This window comes from Camponotus vicinus, unplaced genomic scaffold, assembly GCF_025532165.1.
Source record: "Camponotus vicinus isolate PSW18456_S1 unplaced genomic scaffold, iyCamVici1.0 SCAF_3, whole genome shotgun sequence".
NCBI classification, from domain to species: Eukaryota; Metazoa; Arthropoda; class Insecta; order Hymenoptera; family Formicidae; genus Camponotus; species Camponotus vicinus.
Window position 1 is genome coordinate 23,398,256 of NW_028141967.1, and position 25,038 is coordinate 23,423,293.

At 33.7% G+C, this 25,038-nt stretch overlaps 2 protein-coding genes and 1 long non-coding RNA gene across 7 annotated transcripts; 2 read left to right on the forward strand and 1 right to left on the reverse strand.

The window, feature by feature from the left end:
- Window positions 1-699: 699 nt before the first annotated feature.
- On the forward strand, window positions 700-15,544 carry Mterf5 (mitochondrial transcription termination factor 5). 4 transcript variants are annotated; one of them, XR_014437955.1, is made up of 13 exons: window positions 700-1,135; window positions 1,330-1,463; window positions 1,532-1,853; window positions 2,068-2,489; window positions 2,581-2,790; window positions 2,860-3,225; window positions 3,937-5,584; window positions 6,094-6,736; window positions 7,088-7,346; window positions 7,792-8,049; window positions 8,111-9,497; window positions 10,122-10,980; window positions 11,558-15,544. XR_014437955.1 is itself a non-coding variant. In XM_083095001.1 (7 exons), exons 1-6 carry the CDS (start codon window positions 947-949, stop codon window positions 3,218-3,220), a joined length of 1,638 nt encoding a protein of 545 aa, XP_082951127.1. In that variant the 5' UTR covers window positions 700-946; the 3' UTR covers window positions 3,221-3,225; window positions 3,303-3,616. The 4 variants fall into 4 exon arrangements, 1 of the variants encoding a protein (XP_082951127.1); XR_014437954.1 differs by lacking the exon at window positions 3,937-5,584; XR_014437956.1 differs by lacking the exons at window positions 3,937-5,584; window positions 6,094-6,736.
- Repo (homeobox domain-containing protein reversed polarity) lies at window positions 5,053-10,298 on the reverse strand. Of its 2 annotated transcripts, none has more exons than XM_083095003.1 (5): window positions 9,800-10,298; window positions 7,915-9,358; window positions 7,609-7,687; window positions 7,106-7,326; window positions 5,053-6,849 (listed from the first exon to the last, which is right to left on the reverse strand). In XM_083095003.1, the coding sequence occupies exons 2-5, from the start codon at window positions 8,330-8,332 to the stop codon at window positions 6,203-6,205; spliced, it is 1,365 nt and encodes a 454-aa protein (XP_082951129.1). In that variant the 5' UTR covers window positions 8,333-9,358; window positions 9,800-10,298; the 3' UTR covers window positions 5,053-6,202. The 2 variants fall into 2 exon arrangements, with proteins under 2 accessions (XP_082951129.1, XP_082951130.1); XM_083095004.1 differs by having other exon boundaries at window positions 7,915-9,386.
- Window positions 15,545-23,801: 8,257 nt separating the features above from the next.
- On the forward strand, window positions 23,802-25,015 carry LOC145969150 (uncharacterized). Its single transcript, XR_014437963.1, has 3 exons — window positions 23,802-23,879; window positions 23,959-24,176; window positions 24,760-25,015. It is a non-coding gene; the product is annotated as an uncharacterized LOC145969150 (long non-coding RNA).
- The last annotated feature ends 23 nt before the right edge of the window (window positions 25,016-25,038 follow it).

Below are 25,038 nucleotides of genomic sequence, written 5' to 3' on the forward strand. Positions count from 1 at the left end.
ATAATATATATAAATAAATAAAGCTCGATAATATAGTAAAATGTTTATGAGACAAACATCAATTAATATATTAATATATTGCATAATAATATATTAATATATTACATAATAATATATTAATATATTGCATTGTGCATACAATTTTTATGTATATTTATGAATAAACATTTTAAATTGAACTGTGCAATGCGGAGAGATTTTTCGTTTAGAAAAATTTTGCCGATACTTATTAGGTTTTCTAACAATTAACATTTTTTATATATCTAACTATGTATTGCAACTTGCTATTTAATACAAGGAAGATATAATGCTATTAATATCAATTGTAAAAAAAATAAAATATGTTTTTCGAAGAGGAGATTCAGGAATTCAAATGATGTAATTTTTTCACTTGATATCACATTGGGTCTGTTCTTTTTAGCTGCACTGCTGCACTAGTGCAATAAGTTAGAAAGAGACAAACATACTTTCTTTCATTCAACTTTTAATTGCACTAGTGCAGCAGTGCAGCTAAAAAGAACAGGCCCATTGGCTGCGTTCAGCAGAAAAAGCTGCTTTGCAACTGTTGTAAAATTCGTGAGCCTGATTGGTGTATGTTCTTAATTTTGACTGGATCTAAGAGCATACACCAATCAGATTCATGAATTTTACAACAGTTGCAAAGCAGCTTTTCCTGCTGAACGCAGCCATTGATGTATGTTTTTGTCCTGTGAGGCGACAGAGGCGACATTAACCATTAACCATTAACCACTCCGAATTCTAAGGTTAGGTTAGACTTTAGAGTCAAACGTAACCAAATAAGTGTTTTTGTAGTCTCTGTTACCGCACCTAATAAATGAAATAAAAATTAGTACAATCCGGAAACAAGTTATTGTTACAGATTATAGGAAATCGATTAAATTAAAATTGTACAGATATATTGCGTATCAACTGATTGTATCACACAATGAGGTTCGGTAATAGAAGTTCATTCACAACTTCAATGGCATATCTTTGGAAAATAAGGGAATTTAGAAAGGTTCTTTTAACGAATCTAGGCTTAAATTCTGCCGATGTCGAAAAGTTTTTTCTTATGAGCAAAAATATTCTTAATATTCCCCGCCATCGATTAATAAACAATTGTTTTATATGTCAGGTATGTACTTAAGTATCATTTAAATCTTTTCATATACTTTTAATTTAATGCAATTTCCCTCTTTTAAAATAGTGTCGATTATTATAGTTTTTTTGCAATTTTTACAATAAAATTTTATTTAAAATAAGGATGATGCAATTTTATTTTTCAATTAAAGTATAATAATAATATATATAACATTTTTCCCATTTTAGAAATACAATGTCAATGTGAACCCTCTGCTAAACTTTCAATATTGTTTAAAATTAACAGATTACAAACTAGAACATAGAATCAATGTGTTGCAAGACATAGGAGTACCAGATTTAAATTCAACTTTAATATCCAGGTAAGTTTGATACAGATTGATCATATATTCTGCTAAATGCATGAATATTTCGATTTTTGAAATTTCAGAATGGTCCATCTTTTTCACAAACATATATCTATATTCAAAGAGGAGACAAATATTCCTAAACAAAACATTGCCAAGAATATATTTGACAGACTCGGTTGTGAAGTTCCAAATGATATTTCTCAATTGGAATCATCGAGTAACAAATTGACAATCGATCAATACTATAAGACATGTCTCTTGCATTGCAAAACTCGAGTATTTGATTTGCCATATTTAGATGACAAGATATTGTTAAATGAGTACATGAAATTTAAAAGTATAAGTATGATTGCAGAAACATTAAAAGTACTCAGAATTAACCTTGATTACAATGAAGAATTGGTGAGTATACTCTTAGTGCTCAAATTAATCCTATTTTTTCATAAAGAAATTTTATAATTAAATTAAAATAATTGAAAACAAATATAATTTATTCAACTTTTTTTTTCAAGTTATTTGATTTCTGAATCTTAAAGTTTTTATTATATTTCTAAATTTTTGCAGTTTACTAATCATATAAAATATTTATAAGATTTTTCTTTGTGTTTGTACATAGATAAAAAGGAATCCCTTTGTTATCACTGCTTCAGCCGATAACATCAAGTCGCTATTAAATAGTTTTACAGATATTTGTGGAATACCAATCATAACATTTTTAAGAAAATACCCCCGCATACTTTTTCAAGATGCTGACAATATTAAGCGATTATTAATGTCATTCGATCGATATGAGATACCTGATGAGTATGTAAAGAAATTCATGAGGATTTTCGAAATAGGTAATGACATTTTCCTTGAACGAATAAAAATGATAAAGCGACATCCGGATCTGCATATATGGTGCAAACATCCTCGAATTCTACAAATTATCGTTCACAAAGATATGGCAAAAGATCGCAGCAATTATCTTCATACTCTAAATCGCTCGAAATGGATTCGTCCACAAACGATTCTAGCCACACCAAGCGAAATGGAAAGGTAAGACTTGTAAAAAAAATATATAGCTAAGATATCAACGAAATCTGTACTACACTTGATTATATATATATATATATAATTCTTATTCTAGATTTCTACATAATGGTACAGTTTTATCCAAAAAAGGTCTAAGACATATATTTATGCAAGAACTAGGAGTGGATAAAAATGATTTACTGGCAAGACATCCGCATTGGAAAACGGTTGGATTTGTCGATATCAACCAAATGTTTCAATACCTAAAGCAGCATTTTACGATATACGAAATATGCCAGAATATACACATCATACTTTATAAACAGTAATGGCTGTATTTCTATTTAATTGCTTAAAAAATTGATAGACAACTAATCGAAGATGTCATTTCCAGATCTAAGGTGAAAAAGATATTGGCCGATTTGAAACAACATTATTCTCAGAATACAAAGTATTCATTTACAAATGGCCAGTATCTTGCATTATGCCTGTATATGCTGGAAAAAGATACTCATTTCACAGGCGACGGCATTTGGAGTAATGGACACGATGTAAAGCAACAATCTTTGGAAAAGATAAGTGTTGTCGAAGGCATTGATAATAATACTGTACAAAGTACCGATAACTATTTGAATAGTGGAGATAGCCACGATATAAATGATGATTTTAATACCAAAGACAACAATGATATGGATAATCATGATGATTTGGATGATGAAGACGAGACATGTATGACAAAATGGCAACATACATGATATATGTAAATATTTTGTACATAATATATACTTTAAAAAATTATTTCATAGATAAATAAAAATTGCATCGATCTGATAATAGGTCCAATTCGTAAAACTACAGCAATATACTTCAAACAAAGTAAATAAAACATTATGAAATAGCAAGCCAATATAAAGAATATTTATATAAGATCAAAATGAATTAAAAATATATATAAAATAATAAAATAAATAAATAAATCTACGTGTGATTGGTCCAATAAATCAATACTATAAGGAAGGCCTATTTAGGACCAAGAAAATCGTAGGTGGTATTACGTGTTGGATAAATAAATCTATAATTTTAAAGAATAATTTCTGAACATTCAAACGTTTCAATCCCTTTCGGACCTTTAGTGTGACAATGCTGAATATTTAATAGAAAATATAAAAGAAATTAAGACTAAATAGATCAAGATATAAAAATAAAACAAACGAGAAGTAATACTGTACAAGTCAAATAATAAAATTGTAAAGTAAACATCGATATCGCGATTGAGGCGATGAAGGTTACCGATAAAGATTTTAAATTTTAACTGAATAATATACAAAATAATAACGCAGAATTTTTGTGACGCAAGTCCTGTCCACTCATTTTAAATTTCGTACGATGTTAAACATTATATTTCTCACTCTCTTTCGCAATAGACAACAGTCTGTTTTTTTCACAATCTTATTTGTTCTTTGTAAAACAGTTAGTCACCGAACCCATGCTCAACCATCTCATCGAAATTCATCCCGCATGACGTTTTCCCAAAAAACGGATGTTTAAAGGAAGGAATTCTCTTAGTCCGAGCCCAAGCGACTGTCCGATGGCAACCGATGGCTCAATGATTGTAACTGTAAAGGAGGTGGCTGATAATTTTTCGAAAACAACGTGAAAATGAAATTAAAACGTTGAAAGGGTTCCGTTAAAATTTCTTAAATCTCTTAAGTAAGAGACTTTTTTTAAAAAAGGAAGATAGAGAAAGAAATTACCATTGTAGGAAATTGAAAGAGAAAATTGAAAAATGAAACAGTAATTTCAAATACGTCCTAACAGACTCCGAACTCAGTATAGACTGTGAGGAGAAATAAATAAAGATACAAACAAAACGAGGGGAAAGCTTCAGGAGCGTAGCAGGAAAGGGAGTTAGAATCCTACTGTCGAGAGGTGCCTCATCATACATTTTTATAGGATGGATTTCGATGAGTTGAGCGTGAGTTTGGTGGACAACTCTTTTGCGAAGAACAAACAAGATTGTGAAAAAAAAACAGACCGTTGTCTATTGCGAAGGAGAGTGAGAAATATAATGCTTAACATCGTACGAAATTTAAAATGAGTGGATAGGACTTGCGTCACAAAAATTCTGCATTATTATTTTGTGTATTATTTGGTTAAAATTTAAAATCTTTATCGATTACCTTCATCGACTCGATTGCGATATCGATATTTACTTTACAATTTTATTATTTGACTTGTACAGTATTACTTCCCGTTTGTTTTATTTTTATATCTTGATCTATTTAGTCTTAATTTCTTTTATATGTTCTATTAAATATTCAGCATTATCATACTGAAGAGGATCCAAAAGGGACTGAAACGTTTGCATATTCAAAAATTGTTCTTTAAAATTATAGCTTTGTAAAATACGTAATACTAAATGCGATTTTCTTGGTCCTAAACTTTCTTTATAGTATTGAAGAATATTTATGCCTGACTTTCATTGCTCTTTATTATTATAAACTTTTGGCATAAAGATTAAATATTATAAATCAATATAAGGCAAGTTCATTTCAATTTTATCATTCTATTAGAAATTGTTTTAGGGATTATTTCGATTTTATCATTGTTAATTTATTACAAATTAATTTTACATAGAAATTGTATATTGCAAGATACAAAGCGAGATTATTTCGATTAAGATCTACTTTTTTTCTGACAAAGGCACTGCATAAGGCATTGATTATTTAAAAAAAATGTCGCATGTTGAATTAATAATATTACAGATCTAATATAATAGTACATTTTGCTTGGGGCAATTTCGATTAAGATATGCTTTTTTCATTAATCAAAGAGATTCAGAAAAATTATTTTTCTGATGAAATAATTATTAATAAAATTGTTCCTCGATATACTTCTTTTTACATTTATCGACGGTCGAGAAACACGGATAAAATAGTTTTCAAATGTTGGCAATTGTCACAAGGTGTCGCTGGAAAGCGCTTTTAATCCTAGTTATTTTTTCTTATTCTATTTCCTATACGTAAATAATCACCACGCGTTCGAAGTGAATATCAATCCTACTTTTTAGGTAGTTTTCCGCGAATTTGGATGAAAAATTAGGATAGAGCAGCGAAAAGGTATAACTTTTTATAAGCTCCCTTTCTTCTTTAAATAAGATACTTTACACATGACCTAGTATATCTGATATCTTTTCCCCTTATATGTAATATGTATTTGATCGACTACTTACGCGTAAAGCGACGCGACGCAATTTCTCGCGATCACTCACAAGCAAAACAAGTACAAAAATATCGCGCGTGTTTCAACGCGAGCCCGATCCTGGATTATGTCATTCGTAATATACATTTATCGAAATACATATGTATACATCGATTTGGACTCTCACCGAATATTTTTTCATCAAGTATCTTCAGCGCTTAACGATCTTCATATCTCGAAATGAATGAAAAATTTTGTCTACGAGTAAATCAAGTCGAGCGAGTATTCCAGATAATCAGTTATCTGTAAGATTGCTGCCATGTTACCAACAATTATTGACAATAACAAAATTGTTGACAACATGATACAGCAATATAATTAACCATATCAATTAACATGACAATAATACGATTAATCACGCTTGTAGTTATCCGAGACCGTCTCCAGGATCTAATACTCCCCGCGCTGGTTGCGAAACACGGAGTGTAGGTCGCGAAAGCCGTCTAGAAGGGATCTAGAGCGGAGGAGGCCGCGAGTCAGTTCAGAAAAGGAGGCAGCTGCACGTAATTCTGCTGACTACCGGGCTCGCTCTTGACCATCACCTGGCCATCCTTCATGGCCTGGCGGGCCTGCGGCGAGTGCATGCCATAGTCCTGCTTCTGATCGGGCTGCGGCGGCTGTTGCTGCTGCTGGCCGTAATCGGCCGTCGTCTGCTCGTGGCCGTACTTATCCGCGAGGCAGCCGCCGTGCTCGTCCTCGGACATGGATCCTCCCAGGTGGGTAGGCGGCGAGTGCGCCGCTGTCACCATGGTCTGGTAATCGGCGCGGGAGAGAGGACCACCGGGAGGCGGCGGTGGGCTGTTGCCGCCACCGGGGTTCATGTAGTCCTGGTGGACGCGCATGGTGTTGCCGGCCCCGGTCGGCGCGGAGAACAGCGAGGCGTCGTGTTGCGTCGGCAGCATGCTCGTGTACGACGAGTACGAGACGTTGCCGTTGTTACCGAAGCCCGCAGCCGCCGCCGCCGCTGCCGCGGTCGAGTACGGCGAGTTGGACGGGCTGAGTAGGTTGAGGTGAGGCCCCAAATCATACGCCGCCGGTGAATAGGCCCACGCGTCCGGCGGCGCCGCCGCCGTCGTCGGCGACGCGAACGGATTCAGGCTGTTGTTGAGCGACGTGAAGGAGCCTGAAAATGATGACAAGGAATACGCGTGTTAAGAGAATTTTTAAATATAGTCGTCAGCAAACTTTTTCTCCTCTACTTTTACTTATATATATTTATTCATATTTATTCATATATATTTATTTGTGTATATTTATATACATATACCTATATATCCTTTTTCGGTTTCATTCTTTTTCCTTAGAGGAAAATTGACAATACTTAAGATTTCGACGCGTATTGATAATACTGAATTTTACAGGTGCAGATGTAATTTTACCTGATAGTCCGGGGCTGGCGGAACCCGCGGCCATGTAGGGGGTCTTGCGAGGTGGTTCCTTCTTCCGCCATTTTGCCCGACGATTTTGGAACCACACCTGAACGCGGGTCTCGGAGAGCGCGAGCTTCAACGCGAGTTCATCGCGTGCGAAGACATCCGGATAAGGAGCCCGCTCGAATGCTCTCTCGAGCTCCTCCAATTGATAAGCCGTGAAAGTTGTTCTAAAGCAAAGAAATCAAGAGTAAGTTATAAATTCTAATTCTATATTTCTATACTTAGGCATTTAGACGAATTAGATTGAAGAGAGAGAAAAAGAGAGAAATCTGAATTTACATCTATGATTTTAACACAAATTTAAATATGTATTAATATTAATATATAAAAGGGCAAAGAGATATATATACAAAAAATTACATATTTATGAATATATAATACAGATGTGTGTAAAAATTTAAAAGGATATTTATAAAAAATTAATGGTTACAGTCGCACACATTGTATACCTCGTTTTTTTCTTCTTGATGTTATTGTTATCAGTCTTCTTTTTCGAATCTTTTTTAGTTGGCTGCGCCTCGCTGCTAACTGCAATATTAATATTCGTTCGTCAATCAAATGTAAAATTGCAAAGTTTATAAATAACAAAATAATACAAAGTAATCGGTTACAATTTTTCAAAATTTTTCCAGATATTGAAATAGCGTACTATTTATGTAAAGAAAATTGAAGAGAGCGTGCTTCAAAAGAGACAAATATCTATATGAAAAAAATTTCTCTGTAAAAAGGATCTTTGCAAAAGATACGGGAATTACCTGGAGCGAGCGCATTGATTGGATCATCCGGTTTTCTCTTGAGCGCGTTTCCAAGTTGCAGACCCTGTTGTAGACTCGTCGAAGTCGGTGTGACGCTGGTAGACGTTGAAGTGGTGACGTCTTGTGTTTGGGGCGGTAAGGGCGCGTACATGCCGGATAACTCGAGCTCTTTAAGCTCCTTCTGCTGCTGCTGCAGATGATGTTGATGCTGCGACGCCTGATGATGCGGCGACGGACTGTTTGACGAATCCAGCTTGTGAAGCTGACCACCGCCGGTCGGCAACAAGTCGCCGCTTCCGTGATGGCCGCCATTGCCGTGCAAACTCAGCATTACTTGGATACTGTGAGCTCCAGAAGTTCCGCTGCGCGCTCCAAAATCCGAGAAGATCGGATCATCCCAGGAGGGAGCACCATCCATCTTGAAAAATCTCTTGACTTTTTATGGAGAGGTTTTGAAAAATTTCGCAATAGTTTGTGCTTCGTCAAAATGTAAAATTCAATTCTCTCTCTTTTACATTTTCACTTTTTCTCTCTCTCTATTTGTTTAGAATACTAGAACTTATGAAATGAATTTTATAGTATTGAATTATTATTTTCTTTATTGTACTACAATTTTTATTTTTATTTGCACTTGCATTTTGCGTTTGATTTGTACTTCTGTTTTATTAAGAAATCTTTATTAATTAATCACTATGTGTATTAATTAATCACGTTGTGTGTGTGTTGATTTCCAATTTCCGAATTTTAATCGAATTAAATGCAGCGAATATCACAAATCTTCACTTGATATTATCTTCCGTGAAGCATCTTCCATCAGTTTACGTTTCCGAGGATGTCTACCGATTAAATTGAAATCTGAGGACAGATGAGTCGGATGAGAGATCGGTTCACACTTTGGTATCGATCGCATCCATCATCGCGAGGATCCTTCGAGATTTCTTTCCACTTCCTGCTGATGGAAGAAAAAAAAGAGGAAGCAATGTTGCAGCCGATTGCTCGTAATGGAGCGCGCGCACGCGGCAATTGCGATCAATTGTTGCCTGGGTTATGATTAATTTTGATTAGTTTTAAGCGGCGTTAACTCGGTGCGACGCGCCGGCCGATTATTATACGAGGCGGAAGACCTTGGAAGACTGGATGAACCGAACAGACGACGCCGTGTCTTCCCCGATACGAGAGAACACCCGTCCTCTCTTCTCTCTGTCTCGGGACACTCTTGCCACTACTCTCCGTCCTGAGCCTCTGGCTAATCAGCCGCCACTCACACAGGCTTATATTTTCCGAGGCACGCCGGCCCAGGTCGCCCCCACACCCGGGGCCCGGCCAATCCTGCTTCGTGCGGGCGCGATGATGCTGTCCCTCGCGGTCCACCGCCATCGTTCTCGTAGCCCTCCTCCGCCACCGCGGGCCCTCGTGAGTGCGATCGCCCCCTCTTCCTGTCGACCTGCGCGCAAAAAAAAGGTTTATCCGCACTACGCCGGTGCGGATGGGGGTGGATGATACGGGGTGCGAACATCCGCGCGAGGGTTAACGTCAGGCTCGTGGGAATAGAAATAAGACAAATCGTTCTCCCATGGGAATTGGTGAGTTCGTCTACTTTCGCGAGATAGAGACTTGGAGTGAATTAAGGAATGAAAAAGAAATATAAAATATAAGACTATGAAATATATTTTAAAGAGAATTACGGGAAAGAGAAACAATCGGGGAGAAAAAAATTCTAGAGTAAACTTCAAGAATAAATTTTCAACATTTATTAGAAAGGAATTACGAAAGACTATTATATAGGAATTACATTAATGTATCTTGTTATATTTTCTTTTCTTTAATTTACAGAATCTAAAACAAACTATCGATGATGATTAACTTGCATTATTTGTTCTCTTACCTTCAACTTATTGTGAATCTTTTTGCGTTTATGCTCCTCTTCTTGTTGTTTATACCATTTTCTTAAATGTTCAAAATTTTCAGATACAACACAATAATGCGAACAATGTGTAAGTCTCCTGTTGTTTCGTAATTCCTTGCGAAATTTGGTTCGATTGAATATGAGCTATTAATGAAATGAAAAAAGCATTCCAGATATATGTTTGACTAATTACACGTTTTGCTAAATTAATTCGCGACTTCTTTGTCTTCATTTTCATCTCTCTTTTTCGCCCCTTTAATTTATATTTACAAAAGTCTCACACAATACGTTTGCACAACAGACGTCTCTTCTCTCTAACAGATGATCCAATGGAGAAGAGGAAATTGATGCGACGCACGAAATCGTCGCGAACGAGAGATATACCGCACGTTAACACTCAACCGATCGATCGATATGCAACAAACGAGATCGCCGAGAAGCACCTTCGAAGAAGAGATCCATGTCTGTTGGTCGACAGTTGGCGTGGCACTGAGCCAAAGTACTCTTAAGCGCAAGCTCAATGAAATCAGCAATCGCCAGGAATTGCCTCGAATTGGCCCAATCAAACCACCCCCCGTTCCCCGTTGCGTATACGCGTGTATATTAACCGCTAATTTTCGTCGTTGGGGTAATTAACGCGCGTCTCTATGCGCGCCGATTTCGTCGCGTTTTCCGCGCTGACTCTCTCCGACCTGATCATCAGCCGTTCCCGATCAACCTTAATCGTGTCTTCAGCATCACCTTGCCCTCGGCTCATTATTTTCTTATACATTTGAATTATCAATTCCAGAAGTAAAAGTAATATTTTTTAAAATCTTATCTATATGTTTTATAATATCATTATTATCTTAACAGTTATTATATGTCTTGATTAAAAATATTCATTTTATTTATATCTATTTCGATCAACGTAAAACGCTCGTTCGTTGGCCGTTTTATTGTAGAAGAGACTCGGCAGGGGGAACAACGATTATGGGGAATATGATAATTGATATAGGACTTTTGGAGTAAAGGTGCGATAATGCGGGTGACTGCGTCATCATGTATCCATTATTCCGTCATTTTAATGATAAACGCGACAGCCGTTTGCCACCCGATCTAAAATACCTGTATATCTAATCGCTTCTCTGGTTTTTACGAGATTGACATGAAGATAATAGGTACGAATATATTGAAAATTCATTTGAACATTTATTTGAAATACGTAAGAATTTAAATTATTATAATTAATATATGTGGTGAGAAATGGGCCGGTATGAGCCAAACGCAGTAAACAATGCACACAAGTGTTTAAGAGTATTTAAATTATTTAATGTACATTTCGGTCCTAATTTGGACCATCTTCAGCATCTGTTTAATAAAAATTTATTGGAAAAAAAAAATTTTTTTAAATGAACTTGTGATTGTAACATACGTTAGTCATGTTCTGCCCTTATGGCTGTCGACGTTGACGAATTATATATATAATTTAAATACTCTTAAAACGGCCCGTTCCTCTTCACATATATCGTTTATATCTGAGTCTTCACATTACGTTTGGTATTATAATTAAAATAATTTTAAGAGAATAATCAAAGAAATTTTTATTTAAAGTCATATATAATAATTAAATATCAATACTAATAATTAAAGTCATTTCAAATACACTCTCTGTTTACCTATCTTTGTATAGAAATTTGTAAAAGTACTCTTCTTTTATATCTTTACACTAGCTTTTTAAGTTATTTGTTATTCCAGATCGTACTTTTAGACTTTCGAGATCAATTGGATCTCAGACGCAATGTAATGAGTGAGGTGTCTCGATGATGGAACCCCTGCGGCGATTTAATTTCCAATTTCGCGGCGGCGAGACTGTATCTCATGCGGGCCCAGGACATATCCTGGGACATGTGAGGTACCTCCGTGCATCGAGGAGTTATCGGGCCCCAGGAGGTCGGTCTGACGCAGTGACGGCGGCGGCGGCGACGGCCGCAAGAGAACGAGGAGAAGTCGGTAACTTAACTGGCCTAAATGGGTTTAACTCGATGTGATTTTGCTGGCGAACCACTAAATTGAACGAATACGAACTAAACTGAACTCAACTAAGCTAATCATATCACATTACTAGCGTTATTAGCCGAGCGACGATATAAGTGAAGGTCCGGTGAGCGTCGGGCTGCAGTGTAACGCAGCCTCCTGCACTGACCCTCCGCATCCGCGACTTTCTCTCGTATCCGCATCTCGCGTCCTCCATCTTGTTACCTTTCGAGGTAAACATGACCTACAATAAGGCATACGTTTGCTGTCATCGCCATCGTTGCCGCTAACGGACTAGGTGCTCGAGTTTCGCAGCAGCTCAAAGGAGAGACCGAAGAAGATTCGCAGAACAAAAACGGAAGTGATTTCTCTGATTATCCGCCATCGTGTTTTCGCGTCGCGTCGCCGGAAGTGAGCACGACGAACACCGACAGTGCGTCTAATTTAAAGAGCTAGCGATGGATCACACGTCATTTTGTTCAAGCAAAATATCATAATTTGCGAGTGACGGTATAAAAATATATACACAAAATTAGAAAATGGAGAATTTGAGATTATTTCTTTAAATATTTTTTTAAATTTTGAATTTTTTTCATTAAAGTGATATGCTAAATTAAATTTTAGATCTAGTGCATACATAAGATTACGACTCGCTTGCGTTTTTCTTCTATATATCTTTTTACTAAAATTAATTATTAACTTTCCAAAAGGACAGCAGATAGTGTACATTTTTAATGTTTGAAATTATCATTTGTGTTGTACGACGATTATTTTATTATGTTTTATTATTAAATTTTGATGAACAAACGGACGCAACGTGAACAAGCGACGTGAAACGCGTAAGGAAGTAGATATCGATTGTTCCCCACTCCATCTGCGACGTGGTTGGACGATGTCTAAAGGGAGATGAGAGAAGAAGATGAACGCGATACGTTGTCGCCCCTCTATTTTACGCAGGGCGGGATCGGTCTCTTCAACTCCACCTCTTCACTTCCGTTGCTCTCTCGAACTCAAAAGACATCGCACAATATACACATAAATGATTTCGGAGTATTTTTTTCTAGCTGCGTTTTATACACTGCATAAGTGCTTTTTTGTTTTTTTTTCTTTCAAAATTCAAAAGTAAATATATATACATATACATATACATATATATATATATATATATATATATATATATATATATATATATATATCATCAAATGCTCAAAGAAAAGATAAAAAATTAAGAAAATACAATTCAATTATAAAGAACAAATTTTTAAATATTTTTAAATATAAAATTTCATTTCGTATTTACAGTATTTTATATTTACGACATATAAGTTTACACGTAAATTTTATTGCATACGTAGACTATTCGCAGGACACTCGCAAAAATCAAAATACATATATTCAACCATTTTTGTAAAAATTATAATTAAAAAATATTTATTAAAATATGACATAAAATAAATTAATGATACAAATTTGTTAATCAACGAATGGTTTGATTTTGCACGATCGTAATTAGGAATAAAAGTTTATAATCTTAATAAAATTTGAGGAATCTTTTTACAATCGTAATAAAATATCATGTCCAGTCGATTACTATATATCAAATGCAGATACAGAATTCTGAATTGAGCACATATAAGATTTCATAGATTATACAAAGGCGCTAAGCGATATAATTTTCGTCACGAGAGGAAACTTCGTCAGAAGTATGAGACAGAGAGAAAGATGCGGATGTGTGACCTTTTAACTTTTGAACTCGGTCTTCTTTTTTATCTACATATTATTTGTATTTTTTTCTTATTTTTTACGTCATAAGTATGTGGAGCGTTTAACGACGAACGCACGATGTTGCCCGCAGCGCCGAGACCCATCAATTGAGCCTGTTAACGTTCAATTGGTCTAAATTGCTTCAATTGGACGTAATTGCGCGAAGGCGACGGGGAACCTCCGCTCTATGTTTTTCTCCCTCTCTCTCTTTCTTTTTTTTTATACCGCGAATATCATCGACAAAATGTTACGTTCTCAGGCTCTTCCTGCCGACAACTGAGATCGTATTTGTAACTGTCTCGACCAGCAAAGTGGATTTTTGCTTATCGTTTGTTAAACTCTCAACAAACTTATATAGATATAGATATGAAACAAAGAGAGAAAGAGAAAATGTCTTTGTTGAATGGCATCTTAGCACATTTTTATATAATAATGTGATTGCTAAATAAGTATCAATTTTTGCAAACTAATTTTGAACGTGTAAAATGACAGATTACTGATTTTATTATTTTTTTTAGCATATTCGATTATAATCGATAATTATTATTTTCATTCTGCGCATGTTGCAATGTTATTATAAGTTACAAATTATATTTATTATTTTATTTTTAATAAATATTTTTAAATTATTATTTTATTAAATTTTCTTATACAATTTTATAACTTTTCTCTCTTTCTTTCTTTTTCTATTATTATATTATAAGTTACGATTATAAAAATTTATTTATTAGATATGAAAATAATCAAAGTAATTATTACATAGATATCTAAGATATATAAGTTATTACATAGATATAAGGATATCCTATATTTATTACATATTTTAAGATGTATGCAATATATCATGTTGTGTTCACATATTTTGATATGTATTTAGCTGCATTCTTAAAATGTTGCACACCATGAAACATGAGAATTCCATTGATGTATGTTCGGAGAAAGAGAATAAAATCTCTTTGTACATATGTATATATGTTTGTGCACGCGACCCAGCATGTGAATCTTGTCTACATGTCATTCCAAACTTCTGAACGGGTGAGATATATAAGGTATACCTTCTTTAGCGTTTTCATTACATTAAATGTTGATCTCATTTTGCAATCATTACAGATTTGATCACATTTTTGTAATTAAGAGGTGTTGGTTTATTAAATATAACAATGTGATGTATGAAGTTGATGTATAAGGATAAGATAGAAATATGTCATTTATAATAATATTAAATAACTTATTTTTAGACAAAAAAGAGAGCAAAATAACAATCATTTTTAGAAAATTGTAATATAAAAGTATCGAATTTTCAGATTTGTCTTCAGGATTGAAGATTATTTTAAAATGGCGCGATATATTTCGCGGAATTATATCTAATAATAACTAAGTGCATATCACGCGATTTCAAGCTCTCATAGATATCGCCCTTCGAAGTGAGAGAAAATGCGACGCTTTAAACGATGACGTCGCATCCTGATTAACTCTCGGCGAATACACTCGCTCGTATCCGTCGTATTTGTATCCCCGTTGGTTTCTACGTACCGAGTTACTCGTAATATGATACGTACCTTCATCACATTTATTTATAATCGTGCGATTTTAATATTGTAAAGAATACATCAAATATAAGAAAAAAAAATTATTAAAAAGAAAAGGAAATTACTAAAATTATTTAAATTGTATTTTCATGTATGTGTATTAATAAATAATCTTTCCTCATTTCATGACATCGAGACGACAAGAGATTCCACGGCTATCGATAGTTCTCTCGATAAAGAGAGAATTAAGTATTTAGACTGGCTGCGGGTCGCGTGTCAGGAAGAGTCATCTCTCAGCCTGCATAAATGGACTTTGGAAGCATATGGTTTCGTCATACGGGATCCTGGAGGACTCGCGAGAGTAATTTACCGACGAAATATTTTCATCGACGTGTGGGTGCTACCTTTTCAAAAGGTACGACCGTAACAATCTCGAATAGTCCCATCGAAATAAATTACTCGTTCGTTCCAGAGAAAAAAAAGAGAATATAAATGTTTACACGCGCGTTGGAAAGTATAAAGAAAGAAACATTTCTACGCAATCCATCAAATTTAAAAGACACAAATTATAACAAAGATATACTATTTTATTCAACATACTAATAGCATTTTGTAATATTAATATACTTATTTAAAAAAATGCACAATAAATTATAAACAAGATTAAAATAAATAAAAGGGAAGAAAACATATATATTCTTTTCTTCTCTTTCGAGCAACTCTATATAAAATTCTATATAATAGGAAGTACGAAAAAATTCTTTGTAGTAGGAACTAAAAAAATCCGGGAAAGCGCGCTTGACTTGAAATTTCTCGATTAGGGTAAGTTGGGTGTCATTCTGGTAAAGATTAGAAGTGACCACATCGTACGACCTGCATATGGGTGCATTTTCCGCGTTTCTTCGTGAATACAGGAGCAATCCACAGATTTGTAGATATGTATGTAGAACTGCTCCCACCCGCAGTCACGTTTTATATATTGTATTACGCAGGCGATCTTATATGCGGGACGATGGAGCGCGTTTTTGCCCCCGACGATACGTCATGAGAAAACGATTCGTCGTGGAATCGCGTTCTCACGAATCATGTGGGTCCACAAGTTGACCGATCAATTGATCACGGGATATAAAATCTTTCAGATCTCTATTAAATGACTCTGTTCAATAAGTATTTAATATTTTTGCGATTTGATTGCAAATATAAGAGAATATAATTATCCTTGTCCTTTATATCAAAATCCATTGAATAGTTATTTCAAAAAACGGATAATTTTTTGTCACAAAAATCTACAAAAAATTTTGCGAATATGGCAAATATATTCGTAATATGTGTTTCTTGATATCTAATATATTTATACGATTTATATTTATATAATTTTTATTACGAGGAAAAAAGTAAGACATATTAAAATCTTTTTATGAACTTTTTATAAAACTAGTTATAAAATAATGCAAAAAATATTTCGATATTTATTTGTAAATGTATGTTTTATCACTGCATTTATATTGTTATAATAGAGATTAAATTTAAGTTACAAGAGATTTATTCTTTATCGACCGATTTCAGTTTGAATGCTGAAAGCGGCAAATGGTGACATCTACTGACGATTTAACAATACATCTTCGATGAAGGTTGGATCTTTGAATCAGCTGATGCTCGAGGCGGGCTGATGTGAGTATTTAAAATTTAAAAAAAATCTTTTACTTCATCGAGTTTTTAAAACATACTTATTAAAGGGATTAATATAATCAATTTTTTTTGTTTTTTGCTTCTAAATGTATATTTCTTATATTGTTATTTTAATTATCTAAACATTTATGTATATAAATTTAACAATATCGTAAACAAATATTTTATCAATATAAATGATCAATATGATTAGATAAAATTAAAAAGAATATAAAAAATCTATCATTACATTAATATTGTACTTATCTCTATGCTTGTTTTTTCTTTTATGTATTATCATTTATTATAAAATCTATTTTATGGAGCGCATAATTATTATCACTATCATTATTATTAATTATTATTGTAACATTATCGCATGCATAGTTACATTTGAAATTCCATTAAATGAATAAATTTACTATAACTTATGGTACAGGAAGATAAAATCGTGACATTGAATATCATTCGATATTGTTAGACATTCAGACGAGAATCTTCAGACGAATATCTCTCAAAATATCACATAGAGAGACGTCGGGAAATGTCGACGTTCGCGAGGTCAGTCCACCGGGCTTCCCGCGATGGAATTAGCCAAAGCGAAGGAAATAAGATAGGGCTAGCGAGTAAAATATAACGCAACAGAAGCAATATGCACTGCATACAAATTGGCATGGATAAGTCGATACAATAATTTCAGCTGACTAGACTGCTACGAATATAAAATTAACATATTGGATATTTTCACGGAATCTATGTAATCTTTTAAATATGATAAAAAATATTTTAAATTTTATATTTATTATAGAAAAAAGATACTTCCCTAAATATAAAAAGATATTATATTTTTTAAATATTTTCTTATAAAAATATTATTTAAAAAAATTAATATTTTATTAGCATATTGAATGAATACTAACGTAGCATAACTTTCGATACAAATTATTTAAAAATTTCTCACGTTAATATATAATTTAATAATTTTAAATTATATATTAATCTATTTAAACTTAACCGATCTTAATCTATTATTTATGTTTAGTGAATATAATCATAAAATTTTGTTTGATTTTGAATTATTAAATCGAAGCTAAATGTCTAAATATGTATAAATATTGTTCGCATCTTGTGCGAAAATTATTCCTTGTTCTTTTTAAAACCCCTTGAAAAGTGAGTCGAAAGTCTGCCTGACAACAGTCCTCGAGCTCGAAAATAGATCAGTTTCGTAGCTTTCTGGGGATTCACAGTGTTGAAGAGTACTTTGTCGTGAAAAGCGTTGGCTGCCAGTATTCATTAATACTCATAAATGTTAATATGAACCGGAAGTTGGCTGGACAACATTGTAAATTAAAAAAAAGCTTTTGTTTTGAGAGAATCACTATATATTTTGTCGTTACTAGATGATACATAGGTATTTGTATAATATATCGCGAATAAAGTTGTCAGCATCAGAATATTCAAGATACGAGTAAATAAATATCGTTACTGGTATAATCGAGAAAAATAAGAAATAGAAGAAAAATTTCTTACAAATCTCGTATCGAAATTTTATCTATCAAATGTAAAGTCATTCTGTTATATATTTTAATTTAATGAAAATAATTAATCTAAATGATAAAATGTGAGAAAAAGAAAAATATGTTTTTAGATATTAAATATTTTCTGTAGAAAAATAAAATAAGTAACTAGACTTGTGATTTATTTTTACTTTGAATATTTTACATAAAATTATTGCTTGACATAATTATTGATTACGTGCGAATAATCATTGTCTATTATTGCTGGAATAATTATTATTTTATGACTATTTAAGTTATATTACGTGTGTCAATGAAAGTAAAACATTAATCATTATCTTTATCGTGCAGGTTGTTAACTATAGACCTTCTTTAAACATCAGATAACTCGTCTGATAAATTTTTATGATAAGAAGAAAATAAAGATCTCCGTGTGGGATATAAGTATTTTTGCAAATTTATTCGAGCGAATTTCAATGATAACACATATGTGGGATTTGCAGAAATTGGACAAGATATTATATCTGATATAAAATCTTTTATATCTCGTGTTATCACAGGAAAGATTATTTTAAGAAATTTATCTTTTTGAGCCTTACATGGAGAACATATGAAGTACATATGGAGTACATATGAGTACATGCATGGCGTATATATGTGTACGCACATGGAGTACATATGAGTACGTACTTTTTATAAACTGAGACTTTTTACAAAATCTGGATTTAAAAGATCGGACATTTTATGAAAAGATTAAATTTCTTTTGTAAAAAGATTAATTCTGAATTTTTATATATACATTAATTTAAAGTGTACACAAAATTCGCATAATATATATATGTCATAAAAATATAAAATTTTATCTCAAATTTGAAAATTTGGATTTTTCTGGCGAAAATTTAATTCGCTTTAAATACAACTACTAACAAATTTTAAAAAGGAATTAAAAATTAAAAGCAATAATAATTAGTATACATATTTAAAAATTTGAGAGAAAGGAACAGGATTTTCTGTGCTCTATATTTTCCACGAAATAAGCAACGTATCTAAAGAATGATTAGCTTTGTGGGTAAAAACTTGACGATATCGATTTGCGGTACAGCCAGTCTTACGTAATCATCCGCAGCAGAGACGTGGTACATGGCACGTGCGCGCCTTTTCGCGATCATCTCCAACGACGTCTGAACGTCCACGTCACAACCAGAGCTCGTTTTAACTTCTTCTACATCTCGATTCCGACCTTTTCTACATCGCGAATATAATTTTATTCGGCTGGTGTCGGCGGCAGCAATGGTCCCAATTAATTTCAAAAATCTTGGCAACCCAATAGCAATAGTAGCCACCTTGGCCGACGTGATAACGTAACCGATTTCACGGTCGAAATCAGCAGACAGATTTAACGTATTTTTGTAGTTACAATTCACAAATATCTTTCATTAAGCTCGCACACATTCGAGTAACTAACTACCTACCTTGCGCTCTAATGTAATCTCATTTTCTTCAATGTATTTAATCTTCAATGAAACTGTTTATTCTTTTGCTAAATTAATTTATATTTGACATTTTAAATAACAATATTATCTCTTATTAATTTTTCTTATTATTATGACTTTTCATTATTTATTTCATTAATTATTTTAATATTATTAGTGTTATATTTATAGTGGTATATTAGTGTTTAATTATAGATAATATTAAATAGTAAAAATCAAATTTCATTTTTAGGATTGAGATAAAATTTTCCGTTTGATAAATGCATAAGTTATGAATTGGCTTTTTACAAATTCGAGCCTTTCTTTGAACAATCGTTTCTTGGCATTTTTGGTAAATCTCGTAAAAAATGACATTATTTATCTTAACGTCCGAAAATCTCCTGATTGTTTGGACCGACTGTACTACAAAGATTTATCTTTGATGGTCGGGTGGCCGGAACGAATAAAAAAAAGAAAAAAGGATAAAGGCAAACAATTCCCGCGGTGCATTCGCACAGTTAACTGTGTATTTCGGTCCACAGGCAGTCGCACAGGCCTCTCTGAGAGATCCTGAAGCCCTGGCTGCGAAAATTCCGCGCTAAATGTAGTTCTCGCCAAATACTCTTTGGAACAATTATTTGAATAACGAAATTTAATTTAGTATTTTCGCCCTTTTACACTCGTTTTTTAGTTATTAATTTTTTTAAATAATCTTAATCTTAATTAAAAAGACAATATTTAATTAAAAAATGTAACAGTCATATTTTGTTTCAGATTTGTGCAAGATTTTAAACTTCTTTGTTCACTCGCAACGACTCGAGGAAGCAACCAAAAATAAAACCGATCGTAATAATCGAGTAATAACTGACAAACTCTTAAAAGCTTCGTTAAGTTCAACCTTGGACGAAATCCGCGGATTCTTCGCGGATGAGCCTGACGGCGGGAATGAGCATATGTTAGAGGAAAGTTCTCCGCTTGGTAGTAAGCCAAGATTGAACCTTTTCCGGCCATTGGCTCTTGTCCTGAAGAGAGTTGAGAATTCGTCTCATCATCCGCGTTTATGATATAATGTGAGTCAACTGTTATGTACAAAGAGAGAGAGAGAGAGAGAGAGAGAGAGAGAGAGAGAGAGAGAGAGAGAGAGAGAATCGTTTTCAGCATTTGGCGAAACATCTTGGCGAAGTATTTAGCAGATAAGTTTCTCCCTCTCATTTCTCTCGATCGCGTACGCCACGTGCTTTGTGATCGCATAACGAGATCACGGTCGGCAAACTTCAACTTTACTGCCTCGTTTGTCACATGCCAACAAATAATAAATTCCGATTATTCGGAGATTAAAGCTGTAAAATTGTAATAAACTGTTAAAATAGCTTTTAATTACTAAAAAACCTATTTTATATATTAAATAATTATTTATTGTAGGATTTATTGTAATTATATTTATTACGCGATACAAAATTACTTTAAACTCTGAGAGAAACATTAGACTTTTGGAACTTTGTTTTATCTGGCTGTAAAGTAACAAGTGTCAGTCATTTGAAAGAAATAACTTTGTGGTAAATAACAGAAAAATTTGTTCGCGATAAAAAATAATATATGTTATAAATAATTTTTTAAATTCGCGACTAACAAGAAAGAACGAATTTTTAGCATTCAAGTTTAAAACTATTGAATTATCTAGTTATATCATTTGTATCGATTTCTAAATTATATTTGAAGAATTTGAGATGAAAAGAGAAAAATACGTTTATATAAAAGTAAAATTTAATTGAAAAAAAATTATTCTTAATATAAATTTTAACATGAAATTAATACAATTAATTATAAATTAAGTGAATTTTAATATAAATTGTATTATAAAAAATATAAATTTATCATGTTCTTGTCTCGAATTCTTCGCTTTCAATAATCGTTTGTGCGTTGTAACAACATTTGGCGATTTCTAAACGTGATGAATGAACCGATTTTGATAAGGATAACTTTATGTACTGAATTGCATTACTTCCTGGGTGAGAATTCTGCGAAGGCAGTCAGTCACGATGACCGGATGTCGAGGCCGTTCCGAGAGACTGCAGTAGTTCTCACTTGATTAAATAACAAGCTGCGCGAAAATGCATACGTTGTAGATTTGTCTCGCACGAGTGATATCTCATTTAATTTAGAGAAACTCTATGTACGAGTGTGGCTGTGTGTATATCTTAATATTTTCAAGATACCACTGTGCGTTCTTGATTCGGCTCGGTTTATTTCCACGGAAAAGCGCACTCGGTCCAACGAATGTTTACAGACGTTACGTAACGAACGCTCAACATTGACACTGGTCTCTCTGAATTTGAATATCACCAGATGGAAATTAATTTTATTCACACATATATTATTTTATAGCATTAACTTTTTAACATTATTTTGATAATTAGTTTAATAAAGTTTTTTTATTTTAATTATATGTTTATAATTACAAGAATCAAAAGAAGAGAGAGAGAGAGAAAAATCAAATTGTTTGCAATAATTAGAAATGAAATGCTTTCTAAAAGATTCTTGATATTATTTTGCGATTTAATAATTTAATTCAATTTATACACCGCATTTTGTTAAGGTTGTTACAGTTACCGCAAGTTATATAAATTCGTTTGTGAGAAACACGATCCGGATGTTTCGCTGAAATATCGCGAGCGCATTGTTTCTTTAATGCTGAACCTCTAGCGATTTATCGTTCTGTTTTTCAAAATTTCAAAATAGACGGCTCGATGCCACGCCAAAGGAACTAGCTTCCAAACAAATATTTGCTTATCGTAGATTTCGCGTTGTTCTCAAAGGAATGGCGTATAAAAGTCGATAAAGCGTTGAATGAACTCGATGTAGCGATACATTTCCGATTGCAATCAGTCTCGGGCTTCCTGCAAATATAATTATAATGTCGCACATCAGACTTTCAGTTCATTAAATTAGGATTTAGAAAATTAAAATTAACTTATCCAAGTCCACGTCATCCCTTCGTTTTAATTTAATAATCGCTTTCTGATTTTCCCTATACATTCGTAATCAATTTTGATCTTTTATATCGAATGCCTTGATAATTGAGAGCTTGGAATTAAATTCGTATTAAGGCGGGATGAACGTGAAATTAATTAAACGACAAAGTTTCATTTTTTTGAAGCTCTATTTGAAAAAAACCTTTTAATACCGTGTGGCTATTAAATTCGCCGAGGAAAGATCCATCTTAGAGAAAGAGGGATGTCTCGTATATGAGGCGTGCGCGAATTCATGTGTAAATGGGCTGTTAATTATCTCTCTCGCATGTGGAAATAATTACGAGAGATTGAAGGCGGAGGGACGGGTAAAGCACAAAAGGTCCTCGTCGATGAAAGGATTTTAATTTTCTCTGGATATTCTTATTGACGCGTAATAGCAGGAACGGTATAGGTAGGTATGTGGGTAGTTTGGTATTGATCTGACTCGTGAGAGAGAGCGACCTTTAGTTCCCCTCCTCCCTCCCTATCGTGGGGGTGGAAACGGGAGTCCCGACTGGCGCGACCTAGAGCAACCCGAGAGGGCGCACAGCTGATTTCGTAACAGCACACCCGGAATTCCACCGTTCCCCGGAAACCACCGAGTGACCTATATATTCGATGAATATCGGAACACCACAGAATCGAAACGAACCGATTCTCGAAGCGATAACTTAGCTTGGATTAAAATAAGATTAAAATAATGAAAAATTAAAAGAGCCAAGGTCACCGGAATAAAAAAAGATTAATCGTTTCAATAATAATAAACGGAATCTTTTTTAATTAGCGACATCAATTTTTGATAGGAAAAATTATAATGATATTTACGAACTAACTTTAGATTTTTATTGTCACATTAATATCGCAAAAAAAGCAACGTTAATTTCAATTGATACATTTTTACTACAATCACAATATATTCTTTATATAAGAAAATTTTAATAAGAGATCTATAAATGTTTTCTATAAATTGTCAAGTAGTCGAAAAAAGTAATTCTCAAGATTAATTGAGAATACACATTACATATCAATTAATAACTTTTTTCGAGTACAACCTCCAAGTTTTTAATAGCTTGATTTATAGAGTAGCTTTATTTTTCTTTTGTCCTTTATTTAAATAGATATTAAACGCATATTACATGTTGTAATATCTGTTTAAGACAGAAATAATTGTGAAAACTCAAGATGTGATTCTGGAAATACCACGTGTCTTGCCGAAGCCACATAGTGAACCATAAGAAGTGCATCCAATAAAATGACTCGCAAGCTCGTAGTTGGCCACCGATATGTCTGTACGTGATGTAACCTTGGACTTGATACGAGCTGAAGAGCGTCGGTCAGTCTATTTCACGATCGACGATAAAGTGTAAACGTTCTTCCTGGTACGATGTTTGTGACACTTTTTAATACATGCGATATCTGTTTAGCATGAAATATATCTTCTTATAAAAAAGATATTTTTATGTAACTATCTATAGATTCTGTACAGCGTATCTCGTTTTACAAAAATGTTCTATAAACCTGCGATCGATAAGTGTCGCAAAGAAGTCTGGAAAAGAAAGAGACCAGACTTTGAGATTAATTTTAGATTTTATAATTAAATTCAGCTACTTTTATAATCTGCAAATTTCAATTTGCATGGACAACTCGATTCCGCGACGTCTCGATGTTAATTAATTCCATCGTGACGTTTTATTTCACTTTATAATCCCATAAAAATCTCCAACGAAATGTATCTTACTCTAGGAATCTTGAAAAATTTTAAGCAATCTTTCACACAAATGTATGTAAAATATATTTGCATTTTATATTTTATTTCCCCGAGAATATGTTGAAAGATATTTTTATATATATGGAAAAAAATCTCTCCTCAGTTTAATCTATTCTAGCTGCACCTCTCTTGATTTCCATTTCCTCCTCTTTAATCTGTCGTTAAATCTCCTGTTTCATATTGAATGCAAATAGCGCGGCCGAGGAGAAAGGACATATCGGATGAAAAGTGAATTATGCGAAGAAAAGGATCGTCACCGTCATCAATCATTTAACGCGGAAGAGGCGCGGGATCTCGGATAAAGAAATTCGCGAAGAGACAAGGATCTCGCGCGGAAGGAGAGAGGAGTCCAGGTGGCAACCGAAAACTTTTCTTCGCGACGGGGATCTCGTGGACGTGGAGGAACGACGGAAAACGAGCGCTCGAAGCGAGAGGAGGGGGGGCGCGAGAGGAGCGGCGATTGGCTGAGCCGG